The 27,646-nt window shown below is 39.0% G+C and overlaps 2 protein-coding genes across 2 annotated transcripts; one reads left to right on the top strand and one right to left on the bottom strand.

Annotated features, from left to right (window-relative positions):
* Nucleotides 1–1,609: 1,609 nt before the first annotated feature.
* On the bottom strand, nucleotides 1,610–11,440 carry LOC141002425 (pyridoxal kinase-like). The gene is made up of 11 exons (XM_073473756.1): nucleotides 11,218–11,440; nucleotides 9,346–9,400; nucleotides 6,795–6,899; nucleotides 6,027–6,110; nucleotides 5,212–5,246; nucleotides 4,886–4,971; nucleotides 4,564–4,609; nucleotides 4,353–4,464; nucleotides 3,709–3,845; nucleotides 3,556–3,622; nucleotides 1,610–2,987 (listed from the first exon to the last, which is right to left on the bottom strand). Exons 1-11 carry the CDS (start codon nucleotides 11,296–11,298, stop codon nucleotides 2,860–2,862), a joined length of 936 nt encoding a protein of 311 aa, XP_073329857.1. The 5' UTR covers nucleotides 11,299–11,440; the 3' UTR covers nucleotides 1,610–2,859.
* A 5,629-nt stretch (nucleotides 11,441–17,069) lies between these two features.
* Nucleotides 17,070–27,297, top strand: chpfa (chondroitin polymerizing factor a). Its single transcript, XM_073473698.1, has 4 exons — nucleotides 17,070–17,517; nucleotides 19,384–19,948; nucleotides 23,010–23,192; nucleotides 23,369–27,297. The coding sequence occupies exons 1-4, from the start codon at nucleotides 17,228–17,230 to the stop codon at nucleotides 24,629–24,631; spliced, it is 2,301 nt and encodes a 766-aa protein (XP_073329799.1). The 5' UTR covers nucleotides 17,070–17,227; the 3' UTR covers nucleotides 24,632–27,297.
* The last annotated feature ends 349 nt before the right edge of the window (nucleotides 27,298–27,646 follow it).

Genomic DNA, 27,646 nt, shown 5'->3' on the forward strand with positions numbered 1-27,646 from the left:
CCAAAGTCCTTTTATGTGACAAATCTGTAATGTCTGGTGATCATCGAGGACTGAAGCTGCCAAAATCAAACACAAATAAAGAAACAGCTTAATAAATAAAAAAATATGCCGTTAAAAGTAAATATGAGCGTGAATTTATTCATAAAATGTGACATCAATTGATATTTCTGCTTTAATTAACATCTGTATGTATCCCCCTATTTATTTACTTCTAATTACCTCTATTTATTAATTTTTAATTTTATCGGTAATTTTATTTCCCCTTTGCATTTTGCAAGATGATATGTAAACAAATAAATACATAAATAGATATGTAAATAAATAAATACATTCTAAAATTTAATAAATCAAATGGTAAAACAAATGAACTCACTAGGGGGATTGATACAAAGTTAATCAAATACAGAAGAAAATTAAAACAAATGTCAGTCCATGTGACATTTTATACATTTATAAATGCCTACATTTATTTTTAGTGTTTTTTTTGTGTGCAAATAATGAATTACTTATTTATTTAAGGTGTTATTGATAATATTCAGCCACTAAATGTGGACCCTTCAAGTGGTTGACCAAAATGACCTTTAAGCCATTTATTTATTTTTGGTTTTGGCAGTTCCCGTCCTTCACGGTTGATAACATCTTACCGAACATTTTAGGATGAGACATGAACCCACTCACAAAAATAAATTCATCCCTTCTGCTTCTCAAGAAACCCTCTAGTTCCTCCCTCAGGTGATGCACATGAATAAGACGTCCACCGAACTGCTCACTACGCTCAGGATGCAGTTGGACAGACACGTTGGCCTGTCTGGTTAATTGGGTTAATGCTGGCTATTCATACTGAGGATTAGTGTTGACAAAACAGAGCTGTCACCTGGTCCTAATCACACATTAAAGTAAGTACTTGGCCGCTGACTTGTTTGCTTTTCTTCCTTATTTCATCATGCTTTTATTTATACTCCCCTTTCACATTAAAAGCACCTAATACAAATTGATATTTCTGTTTGAATTTGCTAATATTATTTATATATTGTCTTGCTAACTGCAATGGAATAAGAATTGCCTATAGAAACAAATACAGGAAAAAAAATGTAATAAATAAACTTAAAAATGAATAATTGAATCAAGAACATTAAAAAATAAATGAGAAATAAATAGTTAATACAAATAATAAAGCAGAAATATCAATTTATGTCACATTTGATACATTAATATATGCCTATATTTAATTGTAATATTACTTTTGGTGCATTTAATGGCATATTAATTTATTGAGCCATTTCTTTATTCATTTTTGATTTTGGCAGTTTCAGTCTTCCGTACTTTTATCCTCTCTCATCATTATCCCATTCAACCTGAACTTGATCTGGGGTTTATACGTCTGTATCTTTCACATCAAGAAAGAAAAAAATTAACAGCTGTCATTAGTATGCAGACAGTTAAATGAACAATTCATGTAAACACCTGGTTGAACAGGTGCTCAATAATGCTGCTTTACTTTGACTTAATAGACCTTAAACCAAAATAAGGTATCAGTAAAAAGAAATACTACATACATCTCAAAACCAACAATAAATAAATAAATAATAAGAATACAATCAAAACACAGTTTCAGTAAAATAATCACAATTTATTATTACTGTTCTCATATTGCTCTACATCAGAGCAGCAGCTCAATGCTTGGCACTTGACTTTTCTAACATCATGTGTGAGGATCGACTATTACATTGGTACACAAAAAAAACATTCACAACCAATGTTTTTCTTCCTAACCCTTTTAAGGCTATTACACAGAATGGTCTCTCATTACAGACTCTTTTGTTGCGATATGACAACAGTTAAAAATGAAGAAAGAAAAGAAAAAGAACATTAGTAAATATATTATTAAAGATTATCTGTGCAAATACCTCAATTTGAGATGTTTAAGACATGGATCTAACATGTTAAACGTCTGCTAGCTCGAGAAAATCAATGGCATTTAAAAAAAAAGGAGGTGAAAAACATTTCCAGAAAATCGATTAAAAGAACAGTTCTAGAAATCAGCTGTTATCATGTTTATCTTTTACGTTACAATCTGTTTCAAGCAAATCTAAGTGAAACAAACTGGGTTAATGACTCTGTATAGACTACACGTAGATTGCATATGATGTTGTGGGAGATACAAAACACATCTCAGCACTTATAATGCGTCCGATCTGCATGTATAAGGTGGTAACTTTACTTAAAGTGCATGACACAACACCCAAGTACATTATAAGCACTGCATGCATTCATACCTTTGTATTATAACCATTTCAGAAAACTCACAATGTAAGAAAATGTTGTGAATCTGACATCATTGTAAAGAAATGTATATTTTCACGTTTGTTAGCTCCTTATGTTCTTCATCATGTGCTTATAATGCCTTGTGAGCAACACACTTCAAGTACATGTGACTAGTCCTTACCTACAATCATAACCTAAACGAGTAGATGCCTGATCATGCATACATCACTGGTTTTGTGTATTTTTCTATTAAGCTTAATTCAAATAATAGCCAGAAATAATTTTACTGTGTTAAAGATGATTCAAGTACACTTACACTATCTTTAAACCTAAACATAGTTGGCTAATGTCCTTTTTGATGATGTCTACACAGGCCATAGTACAGACACGTATGGCAGTGATCCCAGTGAGAGCAGAATGTACATATACGACACATCCTGCTGACCCTTCGCATGAAAACCTTGAAGATTCTGTAAGGCAGAGACGCGCAACAGTCTTTGATGTGAAAATCCTACATGTGTCTGGCGGATGGCCCGGATCTGAAGCTGATTTGTACCAGCACGATGTGAATTGTTCACAGTAACGTCACCGTCTTCACTGTGAAGACTTGTGTAGAACCTTGGCTTCCACGACGATGGCAGGATTCTCGATGTCGGCTTTGCTCTGAACCATCCTCAGCTCCAGTTGTGCAGGACTGGGCCTTTTCCCAGGGCCGGCCATCTCTGAAAGGGGGAAGAGAAGAAGAGCGGTTGAAAGGAAACACCAGGGGCTGAATGTATAAACGATGTGTACACATAAAAAAACATTCATATGCCTTTTTCTGAGCATAGACCGAGAGCAGTCAAAGGTTCATTCTTGTCTCAGTGAATGCTGAGGCTGTTAATCATCTCATGGCCTTTTACAAGCAGTTAAAAGACATATGAGTACTTTTACTTTTAGTAATTCAAATACATTTTGCTGATTATACTTGGATACTTTTATTTAAGTAAGGTTTTAAATGCAGGACTTTGTAGTGGAGTATTTTCAAAGTGTAATATTAGTACTTTTACTTAAGTAAACTGCTAAAAAAAATAGCAAAACCAAATCTATGAGATCAAAACTAAGAGTAATATAATAGACTACGATGTGAGTCTGGGTAACGGTTGTGGTCTTTACATACGACACATTACTGTACTGAGTGAGTCTGAACAGCAGAAGGAAGCAAACAGTGTTCCTGCATAATCATTAAACGACTTCAAGGGAACTAGAGCGACCACATGACAAACAGAAGTCGGAAACACACAAACCTACCATTGGCATAAGTAATGGTCCTCTTAATGACATGGTGCATGACTGAAACAGTCTTTTCACAGGCAGCCTGTGAAAACAGAAGAAGGTTGGGATTAGTTTATTACGGAGTAATGTAATTAGCTTTTTCACTGTAAAGTCAAGTGTGTTACTGACCTTCAGGTCTTTGGGGTGATGGTGAGTCCAGGCGAGCAACATGGCAGCAAACAGGTCTCCTGTCCCCACGAACACAGCATCCACTTTGGGGATGTCCATGCAGATTTTCTGACTGGTGTTGGACCCATCTGGTTTCACTACATTGAGGACACACAGGCTAGTTAGTGTTTCCCCAAGTTTGTGGAAGGTTTAGGTTCACATATTTGGTGGGAGGTTTGGGGGTCCTCCCCCAAGAGAATATTCCGTTTTTCAACCAAAAAAAAAAAAAATTCAATTCCACATCATTTAAAACCATTATTAAAACTGTACCCAAGACATTCACGTGGGACTAATTACAACGATTGTCATTTACTTTGTTTTGATGCTCTCCACATTGATTGTACATTCTTTTGGCTAAGTTGCAGGGAGGTCTGTCACTGCCAAAATCAGAAATAAATACAGAAATTTAAAAAAATGGCTTAATAAATAAGTTATGTAATCAAATGCACCAAAAACTAACAATAAAATAAATGACAAGAGCATTAATGTCTCATTATTCACTTGCACGCACTGATACAAATATTCTTCAACCAGAAAAGAAAAATAAAGAGTTAAATCCCAAAGTGTAAGCAGACGCTCTATCTGGGGAAAAGTTGATGTGGTACCTATTTTTTGGCTCCCAAGTGCCACCAGGAACTGGTCCCCTTTTGTTGAGGGCAGGTCTGAACTGGTGAGGACGACGGTTTCTGGACCCATTTTGTGGAGTAAGTCCATTACCTGGGGAGTAAAGGGAGTCGAGTTTCATCAAGCTTTCTACTTTCTGTTGTGATAAGCCATGTAAAATACGGCACAATGAGAAACGCATAGGATACTCACCTCAAAAGCATCTTCCTGCGTGTTGATTTTCCTCCCAGTTAATAGTCTGTGTGAAAACAAGTCGCAATTGTTTCAATGACAGAAAGGTTAAACACACTTTCCCTCGCCTGCATAATGTATTCATTCAACAGGATCATTATGAGGCGCAGCAGCTACAGTCACAACATTTGGCTGCATAACATAATGATCCATGACTTCTTCTATATTTCTTCCTATTAGCTAAAAATGCCAAAACGTTATCATCGCCTAACTCACTTCTACTTTTATGGATTTTTCAAGCTCTGCTTTATAGTGCACTATTAATTTTGATGACTGCACTCACTCTGCTTCAAACTGGTTGGGGGTGAGGATGTCGGCCAAAGGCACTACTTTGTCCCTGTAGACTGGCAGCAGGTTCTCTGGAACGTACTGAAACAAACACCAGAAATAAGATCAATGTGGTTTCCCTGCAGTTTCTAAAACATACTTTCAAGTGATACCTATATTTTCATAATGATGGTCAGATTTGTTTACCACAATTAGTTGTATAGACTCAATAATATATGAAATATGGTTCTTCCTAAGTTAACTTTAACTCATGTGTGCAGGAAATGTAACAAAGGATCTTTGTGTTATAAAGTAAATGCTCATCAGCTGTGTAAAGCTTACCATAGCACCGTGGTCTCCCATAACAGGATCACAAACTGGAAAAGCAAAAGCAAAATTTAGGGTAACATTATGTAACTTTTAAACCTTAAAACAACAGCTTCAGAATCATGTTGATAGTTCAGTGTCTAGTAATAGGGTGAATGGTGTCTCCTTTCTCAACCACTCCGCCCTCCTATCACTTGTTTCTGCACTATGTAACTTCAGTGAGAGGGTAGGATCACAGCGTCACATACATATTTACTTCAAGATACAAGTTACATAACATTGTTATGATGTAATGACTTTTGTTTGTAGTTAGCACCTACATTACGTCTGACAAATTGTTACAGACCTGGGATTTATATGTATGACTCAGAAACTGTGGGGGGCGCCAAATCACACATAATGCCAATTTCTACATAATGTTACTTAAATACTGTGCGGTTCACCTAAAAACATTATTTGAATTGCCATTATAAAGTTTCGACTAATGTTAATAAACTTTTACTATTGCTTAATGAATGGTTTATAAAGCACGTCATTGTTTGTTAACAGTCACATGAATATTAACTAAAGTCTAATTAACTACAAATTTATCATTCATTACTGATGATTATTGTTATGTTATTATGTTAATGTTTTTCCACTTTGAAATGTGACACTAAAAATAGAAAAAGCACTTTTCACATCTGTTTCATAAGACAGGTGTGCAGGAGAGCGACAAGTAGATCAGGAGTTGAAAGCAACGTTTGCCTGATGAAGCTCTGGTACAGAAACGTCACAAATAAAGTATCTTTGCAAGTCAGACAGTGTGCTTTCAAACACTGTTCACTCACCATAAACCAGGCTGGGATTGGCCTTCTTCAGCTCCTGAATGATGTCAACCACCGTCTCCAGGAAGGACGTGTCCCTGCTGTAGCCTGTGGGATGAAAGTGTAAAGACGATGAGGAGAAAGGTCTGTTTTACTTTGCCGTTCCCTCAATCAATAAATCAATCGATCCTCCCATGAAGCCCATAAAACCAAGTTGTACGCCCACACCCAACAGTTAAGCTTCATAACTTTCACATTTGAATTCTTAATCAATATCAGTAATTCTGGGGAGAGATAGTTGATGCAGACAGAGCCATCAACCCAAAGTCTGGGTACTTGAAGACCTGGAAATGAAACTCAACAATCTCTCTTTCCAGGATTGCTCACCTTTAACGGGACGGTCCAGCAGCAAACAGCACTGTAAATTACATTTATATAAACCACAACAACTACAACTAAAACGCTCTGTTATAGCTCCTGTCTCTTTAAGGACCCCCCTCCTGAATACTCAGTCTGCTCTGATTGGTCAGCTCACACACGCCTGAGCCAGCATCGCTAAAAACAGCAAGGCAGCTGTGCTAAATCAATTCTTATGTGCCGAACTAGACACTGAGCCAAAATTATGCAAATGTATGACATGGTGATGTAGCGTGATGTCACAAAGTCGCAGAATTAAAGGCGGGACTACTGACGAGGCGTTTCAGGAGCAGTGTTTTCAATGCTGTGGAAAATTAGTAGTGAAACAGGTTGAATTGGTCAATATTGATTTTGACAACACTAGCGTCGTCTCACCTGTGAGGATGTAGTCATAGTGGTTCACCTTGTTGAGCTTAATGCCCTCGTATAGCACATTTAGCTCCTCTGCTGTCAGCACTTGGCCTTTCCAGTGGGCGTAGCCTGGGATTCAATAAGCAGAGTGGAGATTCAAAATGACATGACATTTTACAGACATTGATTTTGGATTTTCAGGGAATCACGACACACACTTCAACACTATCTAAACAATGAAAAACAGTGTATTATTGTAGCCATGCGGTGTATCAATCAAAAGGAAGTGTTTTCTCCTCCTTCATCTGCCTTTCCATCCCCCCACTCGTTCTTCTGAGTGTCGTGGACCAAACTGGGCCTCCAAACTGACTGAATGGGATGCCTGTATCCTGGCTGCCAACTTCCCCCCTTTCTTTGTCCCCCTTTCACCATTAACCTAGAATAAACCCTCAAAAAGCTGCTCTGACTGCAAATGACTGAGCACAAACACACTTTGGTGTGTTCTTCATACAGAGTTCACACAGAGCCCAAACCTGACCCCGAGCCAGCGTGAGCGTCCCCTGCAGCGAGGACTTAACAGAAAGCACGAGGCAAAGTAGGGGCATGTGCTGGTTGGAGGGGAAAATGTGCATAATGCTCTCCAATGCAAGTGAAAATGTGTGAATATTAATATTGCTTACAGTATGAACTTCAAGTCGGATTATAGTCTACATCAATTTGCCCAACACTGATCAACAGAAGAGCAGATATTTTTATTGATTTAAGTGGTTTCTGTGTAAACGTCTCCAGCCCCTGCGGCGAAAGCACATTCTTCACATACTTTGGCAACATGAAGTCCAGATCATAATCCTGAACTCTCTGCAGGTGTTCCAGCAAGTTCCAAGTCTCAACATGAGAAACTGTAGTTTTCTTTAATGGAGCAATGATGAAGCAATATTTTTACTACACAAATTGACAGCATGAAGCTTATCTTTGTGATAATGATAAGGTTGTGGACTAATAGATATAAAAAAAGGTCACATTTCACATGCACGCAGTGAGTCCCGTCTCTGGGCGCAACATTGTGTTTTTCCTGCATATGCAGAGACAGCCAGTCACCAGCACTATTAGATCTTGGCACAACAGTCATGCTGCGTGCTTATCAGCTCACTGACTCTGATGAGATTAGCTGCTTAGGTAATGAAATTTGGTATCAAATGACAAGACATTTTTTAATACTCGATAGTATCGAGGCAATTTGGTCGGTACAACAAAAGTTTTTTTTTTTTTTTAAGTTCCATATCCAGCCCTTCGTGTCCTTTTGTTTGGATATTTTCAAATAAGACAGCTGATTAATTTACTCAGTGATCTCCTAAAACAGACATCTTCTTCTAAATTTGATTCTATTCTTAATAATGGAGCAGACAGAAAGAATATTCATAAAATGTACACAGCATCCGTTACAAACAAATGAGAAAAATATTGATAAAGTTAGTGTGAAATGACAACATGAGAAATTGACATAGAGGGACAGAAATGTTCCTGTTTCAAAGTTCATAAATGTTCATATAATTTACATCTTAAGTTAATTCTTTACAAGATGCGACACAAAATATGCATAAGATGAATCTGTGTACATATCTTCTTTATGCTGATGTAAGAAACTGTAGTTTTATGCATAGGTTTTGATCTTGTGACCGCCTAACCTAATTTTGAAATTTGTTGATATTTTATTGCTAACTCATTGAGTGTTTATTAGGTACTGATGGACAATACAAGGGGAGTTAAAGTGTTAAAATAGATATTGATCTTGCACTATTGCTATCCATATATGTGTATTTGTGTCAACTGTTGTTATCAGTTCGATTGTTACCCTTTTAAGGATTGTGTTTGCTGACTTATTCTAACAGCTGACTTTGCATCAATTGTCCTTTTAAAGGTTAAACAATACACAATAAAGATGTATTCAGTGAACATAAGACGGTCAAAGAGAAATAGTCCTAAAGGAACATTAACTTTTTGAGTAAATCAAAGTCCCTTCCTCTCAAACTGACTGGTGACCAACAAGATTCAGTCAGAAGTCAGATAAAGAAGACAGAGCTCATGTAAGTGTTTCTGTACAGGCAAGGCAAAGTACAAGAACTTCGGACAGTCATTAACTTACTCATTAAAAAGACACACAGTGGTGTAAACACTGTTTTGTTTCTGTCAGTCTTACTCAAACATGTTGTGTCCTGAACAAACACGTTCAAAGTAAATTATCTCCAAAACCAAATTCTGAATGGTTTGAAACGTGCTTTTTCTTTATGGCAACAGGTCTTTTTGAGGGTCCTTGTGTGGGTGCTAGCAGAGAAAAAGATCCAAACAAAACAACTGCTAGTGGCCAAAGTCTACACAAACTTTCAGATACTGTACGACACCACATGGATCACCTCTTCACAGCCTCCCAGACATAAAGCACTCCCACTCCACATACCACACCAGCTTTGAGGTTCGAGTTTTTAAGAAAGTGGATAATGACTCCATTCACTTTGAGAAACTGAATAAAATTCAATCAGTTGTCTCGCACTGCACAATTGAAAAGCACTCAGCCAACCTGTGTGATTGGAGAACTGCACAGAGTTGATGGAGTCCACTTCAAAGCCCAGCACCTGAGAAAAGAGTAATAGAGAAGCTGTTGAAACAGTGACGTCTGCACACAACCAGGTCTCATTGAGCTCCAACATCGCACTGTACTGTGGGAACAGCGTGGTGAATTACTGTGAGAGCACTTCAGTTTGTTTGTTTTTTTACAGTTATATGTCCCATTGTCTTTTTTTTTTTTTAAAGGACCATACCTCATATTTTAGTGCACTTAGTTCCTGAATACTCTCTCCCGCACCTTAAAAACAACCATTTCTGCCACCTGTCTGAAAGTTAACCAGCTGAGCTCTTAGTGGAAACTTGTTGGAGATAAGAACTAGAGCCCGAATGATGCTCAATTCGTGGGGCCAATGACAATATTCGGGACTAAAAAGTCAGATATTGTTATTTCAGCCGATATAAACGTTTTTTTTTTTTTTTTTTACAAATTCATCCCTGAAATGTCGTTATCACACACAGAGGTAGGATATTTTACTGTTTAACAATGACATTTATTTTCTAAAGTAAACTTAACTGGGAATTTATGGGAATTGTAAATTACTACAAGCTTATTTTTTTTGCATTATAATCTCTTTAAAAAAGTATATATATGTCTGGCTATAATGAGGACGATAAAATAGACAACTGTTGTAATTTTTGCTGCTTCTGCATGGAAACACAATACAAATATTGCAAAATGAACTGATACATACATGATATTCATTATAATGCTTACAGTAAGTCTCAGAAATTTGATTGATATGGAAATGAAATGAAATAAACCAATGCAGGGCTCCAGGTTGCGAGATTTTTCATTGGTCGTACCAGTGCAACTAAAATTTAGCAGGTCTGATTTTTTGGGTTTTTTAAGAGTAGCCACAAAAAATAATTTTTTTTTGGTTGTTACAAAATCGTGTTGAGTGTACTATGATATAAATTATGTATTACACATATCTGTGCCTAAGAAATTAGATAAAAATACATTATTGGGTGCACCTAAATTATGTGTTGGTGCACCTTAATGAAAAAGTTAGGTGCACCAGGTCAACCAGAGTAAAAGTGTGGTCAGGAGGGGTGCTCCTGTTTTAGTCTTCAGTGCGACTACACAGTTTTCATTGGACGCAGTGGTGCAGGTCTGATTTTTTTAGTAGCCTGTAAAAATATTTTTTATGGTTATTACAATTTCTTGTTGAGTGTACTATGATTTAAATGAAGAAATACAGATATATGTGCCTAAGAAATTAAAAGAAAATGCACTATTGGGTGCATGTAAATTATGTGCTGGTGCACCCAATTATGAAAAAGTTAGGTGCACCAGTGCCTCTGCAATGGCTGCCTAAAGAGGTTAAATCAAATCCAAAACTCTTTTATTCCTTGATAAAGTTAAGTATTTGGTATATTGCTTTAATATTACCTTCTGTGTGGGGGGGAAAACATTCAAAGCTCCAACTTCTACAAATGGTTTGCTACCTGTAGCTGCTACAGTGTGTTTAGTAAGCAGTGGAAAAATCTGGCAACTAGACTCTGAGTCATTCTCATATTTCGTCATGAAGATAGTCATATCAGAGCACATTTCTCATTGAGTTTGGGGACATTTATAGTGTTTCATATTTTACAGCCACTGTCAATTAAGCTAGGTGGGTCCTTTCTTAGAATTAAAATAAAACGGAAATGTTTCGTTAGGACAGGAAATACTGTTACATTCAAAGCATGGCTCCTCTCATACATCAGGAAGTCACGCTCTGTGTAAAACACATTTTAAATATATTTTCCTGTACCTGTTTTTTCCTCTTTCTTGTAGCCTAAACTGAGACCTGTTCACCTGCACGTCAGGTCCAGCTCTTACCTGCAGCGGGAATGTCGCCGACTTGTTCCCCACGTATCCCCTGACAACATGACTCTGAATGGACAACACACGACACTCCATGACCGCAATTAGCGCCGTTTAAAAACACCGAGCAGAAACAGCAGACGTGACGAGTCCTAAAGCTGCATTAAAGATCCGTTCAGGCTCTGGCACGCTGAAACTTAGCATGTGAGGAATAACTCCAGCATTGAAGGGCAGAAGCGGCGCTGCTGCTAGTGACATTTACGCTTTTTCTTCAGGCAGCTGGAAGGACACCTAAACTGGTGCTTTCACGGGCTCATGGAGAATGTGGGAGACAACGGCTTTCTGCCAGAAAAAAAACGGCCACCTCAGTTTTTAGTTAGTTAAAAGATACGTCCACCATTTCTGAATACTGTTTTAAAACAATTGACAGGTTCCTCATGTGAATATTGTCATAGAATTGACTTTCTGTGATCATCCTCCCTTTCACACTGACCAGTAAAGGATCCCTTCGTACGCACTTTGAATGCAGCCTACACAGAAACATTTTTTCTGAGACCTTTTTTCTCAATTAATGCAGCTCAGCTACATTGAGTTTGTCTACAAGTAACTTATTTAAAATGAGTTTTAATAGTGTTGATTAAAACTGAGGAAGGTATGAATACACATAAATTAAAGCTTAATGACTTTTAAAAAACAAAACAAAAAAAACTACTTTTTTTTCTTCTTTACATTTTCCTGCTAATAAAGTAGGTCACACCAATGACGTCAACTAAAAGCTTCATATGAAATCTCAAGATAAATGTGAACATTTCTTAAAGCTGAAAAGAGACAGTGGACTGAACCATTTCCTTACTTCACAGATCTTCAGGAAATAGGTCAAAGGACGAAAAGTGATGTCATCAGTGGGAGACGATTACTTTCATTATATATTTCATATTATTTATTTCTTTATGTAATGTATTTGATAGTTATTAATACATTAGTGCATTTTAAAAACATGGTTTTGAACTCAAAATACAGCACTTTCCTTCTATACATGACTGTGGGGACAAGTAGTTCTGTGGTGCCTGGAATATTAAATAACAAATATTGACAAATTAATGGACCGAGACACAGTTCAAATAACCTATATTTGTATTATAACATCTGAAATAAAATTTAAGTCTAAAGTGTTTTTCAGGTGTAATTTTTCTGTAAACGGAGGGGACAGAAAAATAGATGTTTCCATAGAATGACCCAAATCATGTGTCAGTATTTGCAGTGTAAGTGATCGGGAACAACCATCTCCTCTACCTCCCAATATGGCAGTCAGCACATAGGCCGCCTGTGACACATTTAAATCACACATCAGTGTTTTGCCCAAACAACATTCTCTCCTGGTGACTATGCTGTTTATATGAATATGAGGCTTCAGCAGACTGAGAAAAATAGAAAAAGTTACAACAATTTTAGCTCTGGTGGATTCAAACATGTCCCCATGGTTGAAAAAACGTACCCTCCTGGATGCCCCTGTTGTAGACAATACATGTTAAAGTGCCCTCTATGGTGGCCCAATGTGCAAGGAGATGTGATAAAGTGCCCTGTCAGTGGAGGAACTGTGATGCAGTGCATGCAGCTGGTGCTCTTTTGAATTTTTGGGGCTCTGCCCTTCAGACAGCCCGAGTTTGCCTCTGTTTTTTCAATGCAAATTCTCCCTTTGTGCTCCCCTGGACAGTTTTCCCGTGCTGAAACTTTGGAAGATATCCAGGGGATTTTTTTAATTACTCATATTGGCTTCATATAAACGTTGAAATGGATTTTTCAGTTGATTTGGCAACAGATGTGGACAGCTGGCTATTGTTTGAAGACAGGCTTGAAAAACTGTGACCCTATCCTTTAGTAGTAGCTGAGCAGTTTTTTTTACTCCTTACAAAACACTTTTAATTGATACAATATTCAGAATAGAAATCATACATTTTCAACAATTTAGTCCAAAAATAAAATAAAAATAAATACAAATTATTCACATCATTTTTAGAATCAGATTTTCAGACCTTCATGTATACAGCAAAATTCCAGGGGTGGAAGTAACTAATCTACCTTAGTTACTTTTAATTGAGTACAATTTGAATTAATATCTAAACCTTTCATCTGCATTTTTGCAGCCAATAAGGCTATCTGATCACAAATGGGCCAATGAAAATGCTGACATACTGACAATATCAGTAGTTGTACTTGTAATTGAGTAATACTCCAGTAGCTGTACTTGTACTTGAGTACAGACTTTCAGTACTCTTTCCTACACTGCAAAATTCACAAATCAATGACAAAATATAACCAATTAATACTATAAAGTGGTTAAGCACAGCCAAGGCTGCACTATGCTTGAATTTTTTTTCATTATATATTACATTATATGCATATTAGTAATGATTTGCATCAGGATCTTTATTAAAATACACACAGCATTAGAAGGTTATGGCAATTAAATGATTGTTATAAATGTTTGATGAAGGTTTTGTATAAGGATGGACATCAAACACAAAAAGTTACCTGTGAATTATTGCCATGTAATTCATCAAGTGGTGCCATCTGTGGGTGATCCTTTGCACATGTAAACAGAGTGTTTGTGAGTGATTTTTAGATGTAAAATAGTCCACAGCTAAAATAATTTGGCAGTTGTTTATGAGAAAACCTCATTGTTTCCTTCTTAATTTCAGACAGAATATGAGTTTTACTCCCCCCACATTATACTTTAATTTGTAGTGTAATTGTTTTTATAAAACTACACATTCATTTTGTCACGTCTGGAGCCAGATGTAAAATATGGCAAGTCATTGTTTATTCCTTTGACCTTTGATCTTAGTTGAGCAATTTGAATAAGCCTGTTATGCTCAGAATTCTGATCGACTGAGGTAAGTATTTCGGGCACCACTAGAGGGCACAAGAGGAGAGAGGATTGATTTGAATCTGACTGACTGAAAAGAAAAAAAGGCTGTAACCATAATACTCAGAGAGAGAATGCTTTTTATATTTATATTTAAATGAAATATCACAAAGAGGGACATTAATGAAGATGTAAAGTGAAGAATTCAATACTGACATTTGTGTATGGTCTTTGTTTATTAATCCATGTTCTTGCAAATCTGTGTGCATGGATGTACATGATCAGCCACAAGCACAGAAACCACACTGAATCATGTTTTTCAGGCTTTTAATCTTGTTTAAACTGAGAATCACAAACAATCCCTTTACCCAGCTCGAGTGGGAACATCAAAACATGCCAACCTATCATTGTACCAGCCTGAAGGACTGTAACTGGACTATGAGGAGTTCTCTTATTCAGATGCTGCTCAGGCTGTGCAGGTCAGGGGCTCAGGAGGAGGGTGGAGGTCTCGCTGAGATCACGGGTGAGATCTGGGGCAGCGAGTTTCAGGAGAGGACTCAGATGAAAGATCGAGTGAGCAGACCACAAAGCACACTGGCCCTGACATCTGGCTGAGGAGCACAGAGGCCAGATAGAGAGCGGCGAGAGCCAGGTGGACGAGCTGAAAGGCGAGCTAATCATCGCTAAAGTACGCGTGAAGCAGCTGCAGAGAGACTTCAGGTACATACTGAGGACTTGTTTTGTGGATCGTTAATAATGATGTTCTGTCAGCGCGCTGTGGTTCTGACTTAAAAATCTGGATAAATCCTTAAAGAAATAATGTGGTATGGAGAGGGTAGTTTGAGATTAAGTCAATGAAAAAGAGAGTTCACTGGGTTGTAATATTTGTGATTATATTCAAGCCCATATTGCTTTTAATCATTCACAAGACGCACAAAAATCTACCCTTTTCTCTTTCCCAGCCCAAGGCACCACATTGATTTCTGTGGGAGCTGGACTTCACTGCCAGAAAGAGCCAAACAAGGGACCTGGAAACACAGAATAAACTTGAATATCTTAAATTATGCATTTTAAATCATAAAAATGATACAAAATTTAGACTGGGTGTGCAGTGTATGAGTGCAACAAAAGAAAATAGGGAAGACAAGATACAAAAGCTTGTAATATTAGTTTGTAATAAGTACCAGAGGAAAGAACTTGATGATGAAAAGATGCTCAGTGTACGTACATACAGTCTATATGGTATGTATACATACAGTTATTCATAATAAGACAAGTTGCATCAATACAGGGCAACAGTTCCAAGAGAGAAAGAGTGCATCATTGGAAGTATTCACATCCTTTCTCTCTTACTGAATGTCTGTATATTATTTTTCTGTTCAGGACCCAGAAGGACGACTAGAGTCACATCCATGTGACATTAACTGTAAATTAGTTATTTATGTAGCTTAAAATCACAATTCACAACGTGTCAGGGGACTTTACACTCTGTACAGTGTACAATGCCATCTGTCCTTAGAGCATTGATTTGAGTAAGGAAAAACTGATGGAGCTTATTTCAAGTGTCAGCCTATATAGTATTTTTTCTCTCAAACTTTATTGACTACAATCATGTTAAACATAAATAACATATACACAAGTTTATGGGAAAGGGGTTGCGCAAGAAGCTTTAAACATTCAAGAAAAGCAAAATAATACATAGGAGAGAAAAAATAAACAAATTCAGGACCACAGATAAATGAAAAAGTAATATTAGACAATTATTTTATATTTTTCAAATGCTGTTTTTTTTTTGCTGTCCTATTTTTCAACCTGACTACGGAAGACTATGTTTCAGGCCGAGACATACAGTACCTAAAGCAATCTCGGTGAATGCAAGTATGCAAGAATGTAACTAAATTCATTTACTTAAAAGTCCTATTTGTAGGAAAAGTTGATTTTTGAGTCTCACTCCCAACTTTGCAGATTACATGTTGCATCAGAGCCAAAGTAGTGCATCTCTAAATTAATTTATTTTTCCTGAAATTCCCTCTAATTAAACCCTTTAATAATAACTACTTGTTTGGGTGACTTTCATTTTTAGCAAAGTAACATTTTACCGCAACACCTGTACTTTTAAAGGAGCACTATGTTTATTTATGATATTAACAAAGTAACACAAACTGAGACTTTTTTTTCCCATAATTGAATAAACAAGCTGTTCTCAGGGGAAAATAAGGTCCCCAGAACACTGTCTGAAGCTAAAAATGTGTCAGGGTCCGCCACATATTAACAAACAACAGTATGAAATTGTGTTTGTATGTTTATTCAGTCATGAAAACAAAGATTATTTATTTAGTTTGTTTCGGCATTTTCTTATTAAAACTCCTTCCCCAAAACTACACAGTGCACCTTTAAGTGTGACTTTTCAGTATCGACTGCGACCTCGCACAATCCAGGTCAAACTTTTTGCACTACTGGATAAACCTGGACAGTCTTCACCTACCTTAAAATTGGTCACACTATATTCATAATTTTATATTTTTTATTATTTCTTTCAAGTATCTTTAGTATTGTTTGTTGTTTTGCACCTACAGATCACAGCAAACTCCTCATACGTGTAAACTTACTTGGCAATAAAAGCAATTCTGATTCAGATGTTTCATGCTCTAATAACATTTATGGTTTTCAGTCTGAACATGCTACCAGCTGTATGTAACCCACTGTTAGAAAGAAGCCCTCCTGGTACAGCTCAGTGCAGTGTGTGACAGCTGTGTGGGTAGAGCCATCACCTGCCGTAAACACACCGCGGGTGCGTTCCGGTTCACATTTCCCTGCCGTCGGTCTGTGTGAATATCCCTCCGCGCTGCGCAGCCTGGATTCCTTCACACGGTCTGGAACTAGCCCCGCCTGTGATGCTATCGTCTGGCCGGGGCCGGGGGGAGGAGGAGGAGGAGGAGGAGGAGGAGGAGCCAGGTCGCAGCTAGACTTGACACGTAAGAATCCTGCGTGAATTTCAAGGAAGAAACCTCATCTTCTCTCAAAGTTGATGTCGATACAGCTGCTCGGCGTCAGACTCGATGTACAGTTGAGCTGCCCCGCACCAGAAGCCTGTTCGGACGCGTTGTGAAGCGACGCGGTGGGGGGACGACCGTGAGGACGTAGCAGCCGACGCGCAAGATGAGATTCTCGGCGTTTGTTTCTGTGCTGCGCTCGGTCGGCCCGGTGGTGATCGGCATTTCTTTGGGGTTCACGTTGAGTCTGCTGAGTGTGAACTGGACGGAAGACGCGTGTTACCGGGACGCTAAGGACGGGGGGGATGTGACTCTGGGGCAGGACGCACAGCTCAAAGGAGCCCGCAAGCCCAACTCCATCTCCACCGTCAACGATGTGGAGTCCGAGGAGGACTTTGAACCGAGAATAGTCCCGTACAAACAAGTCCAGCAGAGCGCCCCGAAGAAAGTTTTCAGGTGAGCTTTGTGTGACTGTTACCCGCCTCACTGAACACATATGACACACAGGCTGACAACACACGGCTTATACACACAGCTCATCATTACACAACAGGCCGCAGTGTAGCTCGTCCTCACTAAATGAAGAAGAAACCACTGTGTTGGTCCACTTTATGCCAGGTGTACAGGTGTCACCTGTTGCACTGACAACACAACTAATAAGACTGATGCAAATACAGCTATAAGTGGCACGCATGACTCATTTTTAAAGGTGCATTGTGTAGTTTTTGGGGGAAGTAACTTTAATAAGAATAGAAAGATCTTCATTGACTGATTTTTTTTTATTATGCCTAAACAAACTCTTTGTTTTCATGCATGGATAAACAATAAACAAACTGACCTTAAAGGACAGCACAACTTCATACTGTTTTACTTTATATGTGGCGGACCCTGCCACCTTTCTAGCTTCAGACTGTGTTCTTGGGACCTTATTTCCCTCTCAGAGCAGCTTGTTTGTTCAGTTATGGAAAAGATAAATAGCTCAAGAGTTTGTGTGAGTACCTCATTAATACATCTATCTAAATATAAAAATCCAGAGTTTGAATTTGTTCTCCGAAACTTCACAGCGCCCCTTTAAGTATTTTCTCCTCTTCCTGATGTTATCGGTCTGATCAATTCTTCCTCAGCTGGAAGCCATTGAGCTATTATTAACTTGGCTAAATATTTTCCTCCATGTCTCTGAATGCTGAAGGATCTCTGCCCCACATTTTCTTCGTAAACAGGCAGACATTTCCAAGATTTCCTGGATAGAGACCTTGTTTCAGTGTTAGCCTTCAGACCCAGAAGTGGTTGAATTCTGAGAAAGCGACTTTTCCCTGTGGACGAGTCCTGCTGAGGCCAGAGCTGTAAGCATTCAAGCATCCAGGTTTCAACAGAAAAAAATTATAATTTTCACTATCGATGAATGACCTCTGGTTTCTTGATTAACTGACTATTACTCGTTTAGTTAATTGAATGTCAAAAAGGCGTGAGAAAAGCTCCCCACAACTATCCGGAGAGCAAAGTGATGTGTTCAAATGTCTTGTTTGTCCTAAATCCAAGTAAGTTCAACTTACTTTAAAGGGGTGCTGTGTAGTCTTGGAGAAGGAATTCAAACTCAGAATTTTAATATTTACAATATTAATGAGGTAATAAGACAAACTCCGTAACTGAACAAACAAGCTGTTCTCAGAGGAAAATAAGGTCCCCAAAACACTGTTTGAAGCTAAAAAAGGTGGCAGGGTCTGCCACATATAAACAGTAAAACAGTATGAAATTGTGTTGTCCTTTTAAGATCAGTTTGACACAAAGTATTTTGATTTCAGATGCTTTTAGTGTACGAACTCATGACCACAAGCAGTCATGCATTATTGACATTATTGTGTTTACTTATGGAAATAATTGTGGTGAAAATGAATTATTAACCTTTTTGCTTGAGCCTCCTCAAGGACCCCAACCTTGAGAACCACTCTGCAAAACTATTAATCCTTAAATCATTACAGCTCCAATAAAAGGCATTCTGTGATGTCTTGTTGATATAGTGTTAAAGTTGGGTTGGGTTGTGGTTGCAGTGTTGAATCATAATTCAAGTTCTTGCATGTTTACTTTCCCAAAGAGTTAATGGTTTTTCTTGTTTGTCTGCATGCCCAAACAGATAAATTCATCCCGAATTTCCATGGAGTTTGGTGGACAGAACCACAGTCTTGTGTCATTATTAATCCCATAATTGTCAGGGTCATTTGATAAGCTAAATATTACATTTCAGCAACAAAATGTTGTCTTTTAGTGTTTTAGTGTTTTATTAAAAGCAACATTTATTCAGTAGCTGTTTGATGTCTTTTTCAGGGCTAAATACATAAGCACAGAGTTGGGGATGCGAGAGCGTCTGTTCGTCGGGGTCCTGACATCCAAAAACACCATAAACACCCTGGGCGTAGCTGTCAATCGCACCATTAGTCACCACCTGGACACCGTTGTCTTCTTCACCGGCATGCGCAACCGCAAAGTCCCTCACGGCATGTTCGTCGTCTCTCACGGCGACGAGAGACTGATATGGAACATGTTCCAGAATATCAAATACATTTTAGACCATTACATCAATGAATACGACTGGTTTTACTTTGTCCAAGATGACACCTACACAGAAGCTGACAGGATCAAATCCCTGGTGGATCACCTGAGCATGGACCGAGAGCTCTACATGGGCAGTCCTGAGGAGTTCATTGGCGGAGAGATGGAGGGGAAGTACTGCTACGGAGGCTTTGGGTACCTCCTGTCACGTACCTTGCTCCTGCGACTTCAGCCCTTCCTGGAAAACTGTCGGAACGACATCCTGAGCGCGAGGCCCGATGAGTGGCTCGGAAGATGCATCATCGATTACACAAACACAAACTGTGTCAGTGAATATGAGGTAGGAGGAAATGATACTTAGCAATTCTGAGAATCTGAATCACAGTGCTTCTTTGTCTGATTGCCAAAAAGATAAACTGATTTATGAGTGCACTGCTTTTATGATGTCAGTCAACCCAATTGCAATGTAAGTTTGTGCAAACCACGGATATGTTGAAACTTGACATTTCTTTCCGTTTAGTTTTCAATTTTATCTGCTGTGCTTATGGTCTGGTGAGGTTTAAGCACAAAAAACGTTGTTAGGAAAAGATCATCTTTTGGCCTAAAACACCACAAACATGGCTGCTTAGCTGCACGCAACAACACTCAAACCTCAACAGAAATCTCTCAGCTGATTCAGGACCCTCAGAAGCATTTGGAGGCACATCTTGTCTTGGTTTAATCTGAATTGACCAAAGATCTGTGACTATAAGACATGCAGAAATGATCACAAACCACATGAGAGTGAATGTAGATCAGTAAGTATTAGGAAATCTGATATACATACAGGAGGTATAAAGATCAGAGCAATCACTAGAATACATTTTGTCAATGTGTGTCCCAGAAAACCATGGATTTGTTGAAACTTTGCGTTTCTTTGGGTTCAAGTTTTTTATTTTCTATTGTGACTAGACAATGCTTATAATCTGGCTCGGTGTAGGCACAAAAACCACTTGGTGAGGGTCAGAAAAAGATCATGTTTTGGCTTAAAATATCTGCTCGAGATGACCCGCTGCGTGTCAAAAATATCTCTTTTGGTTGCAACAAACATGGCAGGAAACTGTCCCTAGGTCTCTTTAAATATCCAGTGGTTTCAGACTTTGAAATGTTGAAACGAAGTCTCAAACCACAGCCAGTGGCTTGGCAGCCTTCTCGCCTGTAACTCCACCACAATCCCTTCCCCATACACATGTAATATGAACATAAAAGTGATTTTCAGAAACTTAACCTTTTTTATTCTGGCTGCGTCAAAAGAGGTCAAAACTCCAGCAACACTTGTTGGACATGGAACAACTTTGTTGTTAGACCAATGCATTTCGGCTTGTAGGTTGCAAGCCAGTGACCGCAGTTCAAGACTGCATTTCTGTATTTGTTTGAAGCTACTGAATATTTTTAAGGAGACCTCAAGACAATTTCCAGCAAGGTTTGGTGCAACAAATAACATCTCCAGCCGTGTTTGTGGTGACCAAAGCAAGTGTTTTAAGCCAAAACATGATCTTCTCCTAACCTTAACCAAGTGGTTTTTGTGCCCAAACCTAACCAGAGCACAAGCACAGCGTTGTTCATCACCAGCATTTATTCTGGCGATTGGGTTGAAAGGAGCAGAAAATGGAAGTAAAGCACCAGTACCTGAAAATTGCACTTAATAAAACTTAGTACGTATTTGAGTAAATTGTACTTAGTTACATTCCATGTACATAGTTTCTATTTGTACATAGTTACATTCCTGCAAATGTTTATCGGTTCCAAATATCGGCTACTGGTCTCCCTGATTACTAACAGTTGTATCAGCCCTTATAAAACCCATATCAGTCTATTCTTAATCACATTGTATTAATTCAACACCGCACATCTCTTTTCAATAATGCACACATTTTTAATCTTTAAATCAGTCCACCGGCCTCCTAATGTTTGACGTTTAAAGGGAACAGAATGAGGTCGTCGGCAGTTAAAATGAATGAGGACGCTGTCAGTCAGAACAGTTGTGAGACAGGTTACAGCGGGGGTTTCTCCCTCTCGACATGAAAAACAAAAGTGTCACTGCAGAAATCATGCTTTGCCTCCGGGACAGCACTTAAAACTGACAGGCAGCTATATAAAACTGTAATTACCATGCTAGCACAGAGGTGGTATTTATATTACAGAGTAGATTGCTAATACCCTTTAGCCTTTCATTTTTTCTTTCCACAGCTCCAGCAGCAACGTGGAATAGGTAAAGAGGCAGGCAGAGCACAGCCTGAGTTCAACCTTGCTTAGGTTCAATGGTGTGAAAATCCCCTGTGGGTCAACATGCTCTGCTCCTGTAATGTCATTAGCATTTAAGGTCAAACAAGCTCTGCGGAGCCCTGATCTGCCCTAGTGCCCTTTCAGGTGATTGTTGCTGCATTTGGCACAGTTTGCTTCGTCCCTGCGAAAGTTTGTGGATTAAAAATACATTGTTAGAATGTGATTCATGTTAAAGTGTCCTTAAGCGTCTTTATAAAATATACGTGCGGGCCAATATTTTTTCGTAGACTTATTCCACCGGCTTGTGCTTCCATTTTCTCCTCCTTGGCTGTGACCCAGTGCAGGAAACCATCTTGTGACACAGTTGAGAGTGAGTTACATGGCTAACTAAAGTGCCCTGAGCCAGAAGAGCTCCAACAGAGCCCGCCTAGATAAGGGAGTGGAGCAGGGGGAAAAAGTTAAAAGGCCTGGTGGGGCTGAAGAAAACAGCTTGAACACCGAGCCAGACATCAATTTATGTGCCAAGAGAGAACATTGATGACAATTAGGCATGGACAATGCTTCAGTAAGTGTTCCACTTACAAGCTGGAAGCTGTTGGCTGAGTGTCCTCGCTGCTCAGTTAAGCAGTGTCTCCATTCTTTGTTCTTTTAATAGCTTTATCAGATTGGATTCACTTTTTTTAATCACTCAAGCTCCTTAGGTGGTTACTCTGTTTTCAGCTTAAATGACTGTGTCTTTAAGTGGGATTCAGGTGACACTGTCAGCCATTTGTACAGGACTCACCCTTAATTTCCCATCTTTTTAACCTGATCATAATTTAGTAATAGAAAAAGTAGCAGAATTAATTTAGATAAAACATCTCTTATTCCCAGAACAAATTGAGTTCCTGAAAATGACCAAAACTGTGGTTATATAGGAATAGTGTTCTATTCTTACAAAAGGAATCTGAGTTTTTACTGTATAATTATGGTTGAAACATGGCGATGAGCCCAAGACGCTGCCTGCATAGCGTGGATAGTGTAATGTTTGTTTAAATGGAAGTAGTGCAGCGTGACAACTTGGAGTAACATTAGGCATGTTTCTGTCATGCTGGATTTAAGATACCTCGTGAAAAGAGCTCTCTGTTTCTTCTCAGGGGCTTCAGTACCATCATTATGAGCTGGGAAAAAACTCGGATCCGAGCAAAGAGCAGAACGAGCAGTTCAAGAATGCTCTGACTGTCCATCCAGTGTCTGACCCTGAGCAGATGTACCGGCTGCACAGATTCTTCTCTGAGATTGAACTCCAGAAGACTTACGATGAGATCGCTAAGCTGCAGGTAAGCTGATTTTCAAGTGTCTCCCACGGTTCAGTCAAACATAAAAACCTGAGAAACCTGAATGAGAAGTCTCTAGTTGCTTACCTCTATTGTACCACAGTTTCAGTTGCAGTATTTGTTGTTTTAGTGATGGGTTGGCAGCTGTCTGGATCAGAATGCCTCTTGTGTTTCCACAGGCAGAAATAAAGAACGTGAGCGTGGTTGCCTTTGAGGGCAACCGAAGTGCCCAGTGGCCCGTGGGGATCAATCCACCTTTTGAACCTAAATCTCGTTTTGAAGTTCTGAAGTGGGAATACTTTACAGAGGAGGAGATTTATTCATGCATCGATGGCTCTCCGAAGTGTGAACTACGCGGCATTGATCGCATGGATGTGGCTGATGTAATTGACGTAGCCATGGGAGAGCTGAACAAGAAGTACAAGCCTGTCCTACACCTGAAGAAGCAGCAGCTGATTAATGGCTACAGGCGCTTCGACCCCACCAGGGGCATGGAGTACACTTTAGACCTTCAGCTGGAGGTTGTTAACCAGAAAGGTCACAGCCGTTCCATTACCAAGCGGGTTCATCTGGTGCGACCTTTGAGTCGGATTGAGATTATTCCCATGCCCTATGTCACTGAAGCTACAAGGGTTCACATCATTATACCGCTTACTCTGCAGGACCGGAGCTACGTCGACCATTTTCTGGAAGTCTTTGCCTCAAATGCTTTTGAGACCAGTGAGAATGCCATCCTAACGTTCTTGTTTATTTATGACCCAGTGGAGGCACAGCAAGTTAACCAGAATGATATATTCGCCAGCGTGAAGACTCAGATAAATGCTTATGAACGCAAATACCCCGCAGTGAAAATCCCGTGGATAAGTGTCAAGACGGAAACACCTTCACAGATCAAATTCATGGACATCATCTCGAAGAAGCACCCGGTCGACACGCTGTTTTTCTTGGCTAACGCCAACACAAACATGAATTCAGAATTTCTGAACCGATGCCGCATGAATTCCATAAATAACTGGCAGGTGTTCTTCCCCGTCCATTTCCAGGACTACAAGCCCGATGTGGCGTATCACAACCAAGAGCACCCAGTCACAGTTGATCTGATCAGGGACGCGGGACATTTCGACCGCAGGGCGTTTGAAGAAGCGTGTTTTTACAACTCTGACTACATGGCGACACGCACACGAATGGTGACAGATGTCCAAGAGAATGAGGAGATCCTAGAGACCCTGGATATCTACGACATGTTCGTAAAGTATTCAGGTCTGCACGTGTTCAGGGCAGTGGAGCCAGCGTTGCACCAGAAGTACAGCTACCAAGCCTGCAACCCGCGGCTCAGTGAAGACATTTATCATCGATGTGTTCAGAGCAACTTGGAGGGTCTCGGCTCTCGCTCCCAGCTCGCCATGTTGCTGTTTGAGCAAGAACAAGGAAATAGCACTTGAAAACACCGGTGAACTTCTTGCTCCTGAGTGTGTTTACATGGAGCTCGTCTTACCACCTATAAGTTGACCCTTAAAGACAGTCCACGACTCGGGCTGTGGTTACATACGTGACCCTGCCTGACATTCCCCATCTTTCTCTGCGCACCAAGGGTCATTTGATTTAGCTAGTTTTGAAAAATGAATGCAGTACATTCCGAATGAAACCTGTTCTTAAATGTTTACAATGCTTGTCCATGCAGATGAGTTTCTAGAACCAAATGTTTTTGCTACTCGATCAAACAGAGCCTTGACGTAGGGCAGGCTTCTCTACACATCCAGCAGACACAGGGCTCGAGTTACTCTCTTATTCCAGAATTCACTGGGATTTTATCCGGTTTGGTTCTTTAACATCCTGGAAGAAATGTCTTCCTTTCAACCAGTTTGTGTTGAGGAGGTAAGGTACAATATTAATTGCAGATACTGTGCTGGTATAGCTGCTTATAGTTTTGTTTGAGTTGAGAGGGGCAAAAAGCTGCAGGTGTTTGTTGCCTCGCAGTGGGATCGGTAGTACCAGCAGCAGCGCTTTCACGTTTATAGAATGTCCTTTGATTTAGTAATAATATCAAAGATATCGTTGAATGGAGCGTCAATGTAAAGCTCTAATAGATATGCATTAATATATTGCTCCACAGGTTGTGTGGGGAACTGAAACATCGAGCTTTTGAGATTTACTGATTTTTTTGAGTATTTACAAAAGCACATCTTTCTATTTGTGCCTTGACACTGACTATATATGGTGACTGTTTTGTAATGTTACACAGTTTAGCTGTTCACCCATTCAGGTGATGCACAGTGGAGGTTTTTCATGATCAATTTTGGTATTGTTACAACAAGCACAGCTGTTTTGAATGGCTGCTACATAGATGGGAGAATTGAATGGATTGTCAGTTAATCGTATTTTTTTAAAGGTAACGTGGAGACATTGTGATCAACCATCCACAGCTTGTATTAGTGCCTCAAAGCAATTTCTTGAAAGTATCTTCTGTTAGTCTTCAAAGGTCATAGTTAAGATAAAGATGAGTGTTTTCCAGTATGATGCTGCGAGAGAATTTACATGCAGGAGGCAAAGGACAAATATAAATAATGGGGGGAAAAATCACCTGGGTGAATGTCTGAAGTGATTGCAGAGGTGTGTCATTTTGTCCTCATTGAAGTGAAGTGGTACTTTAAAGCAGAATTTAATTAGTTTAGAAATTGAGACGAATGTATTCTGTATTTTTTCCACGTCACCAAGCAAAGCAGACGGTTTTCTACTTTTAAAGATGTTCCAAAATATTTTGGACTGTATTGTTAAAGATTTTGTAAGTTATTGAACGTTGTCGTTGTCCTCCAGAAATGGCCGCTTTCTCCCAGTTGCAGTGCAGTCCAGTGGGAGGCCTTTTTCTATATTATTGAGCGAGGGTGGAGGTAGCGGTACTGGACACCAGAAAGTTATTAGTATATTATAATGTGCAATATTAAAAGATAACGTAACTATATGGATGTCCGATGGAGGACAGGGCTTTTAATTTCATTTTGCTGCAAGTCCAGCAGTGTGTTTATCACAATACTGTATGACATTACATAAAGTGAGACTCATGCTTTTTGTTCAATGTTAGGTAAATACACTGTAATTTGTTTTGACAAGACCTTTTATGTATTCTGCTGACACTAGACACTTTTCATCATCACTTTGAAATACATCAAATCAAGGCAAGTCCTTTTATTTAACTTTAATTGGATCAAAGTATATGGTGGAAACGCTACATCCACAGTGGTGGTCCTCAACAGTGTTTCTGCCACGTGAACAAAGACTATGGAGGTCAGTTCTTGTCGAATTTTTGTACATTCATTTTTCAAACGCATCTCTTTCTTCACGAGAGCAGTTTTTCACCGCGACAGTGCTCCAGCTGACATTAATATGAATGTTCACCTTGATTCTTTAAAGACACTAATAATGTGCAGAATTGGAAACTGAATCTTCCAAGAAACCACTGTGAAAGACGGAGGGCTGAGAATTACAATATGAAGTTACTGTGGTGATCTGCGTCGTCATTGCCTTCTGTAGACGCGAGGATCGTAAAATTAAGCGAGCGTGGCAGATTAATCACCCTGTGTTGTTAACACAGCCGCCATCGCTGAGCGGAGTCTCTGAGTATTTTGTCCATAACTTATTTATCTGTCATTTCTCGATGAATTATGCAGATTCTGGATACTTCTGCACTAACAGAGGCTTTCATGACATTCTCTGTACATGTATAAATATTTTATAGACTCTATTTTTAAGCCTTTTCTAGCTTTATTTACACCGCAATTGATATTTTCATTGTTTTTGGTGACAAAATGAAACCTATACTGTATCTTTGTATTTTGTTCCTTGAAAATCACGTCCTTTGACAATTTAAATGTGTATATTTCACTTTCAATTGAGTAATTGTTTTAAAAGAGCAGTCAAATACATAGGCTTCTTTTTTAAATTTCCCTTGATGTTCGGACCTGTTGGTTTACATTATTTTATGTATGTGGGTACTAGTATAACCAAAGCAATACGTTTTAATAAATGTTCATCACATTTAAATATGTGCTGTAATTCCCAATGAACTGTGAATTATTGTAATTTTTAAATAAAGAATATTTGAATATAAACATTTCCTTATTCTTGTCTTTATTTTCTTTAAAGATAAGAAAATAATAATTTCTGTATTCCAGCTACAGAATCCAGTTTGTCCTTTAGGTGTCAGCAGAAGAGCATGTTTACCGTCTGCAGCACAGGTCCTGGATCAGTATCTGCTGCCAGTTGCCGAGGTGAGCGGCGTTCCTGAGCATTTCAAGAAATCAAATTTCTAATACAAACTGGTGTGTTTATGTCTATCCATGTTCTTCCCAGCATGTGCTCAGAAGAGACTACAGTTAACATTCCTGCCCATGTCAGAGCCGAGGTATTCCCTGTGTCTGGGTTGGGTAAAAACAGGGAAAACGCTGCGACCTTAATTACAG

Source organism: Pagrus major, chromosome 9, assembly GCF_040436345.1.
Source record: "Pagrus major chromosome 9, Pma_NU_1.0".
NCBI lineage: Eukaryota > Metazoa > Chordata > Actinopteri > Spariformes > Sparidae > Pagrus > Pagrus major.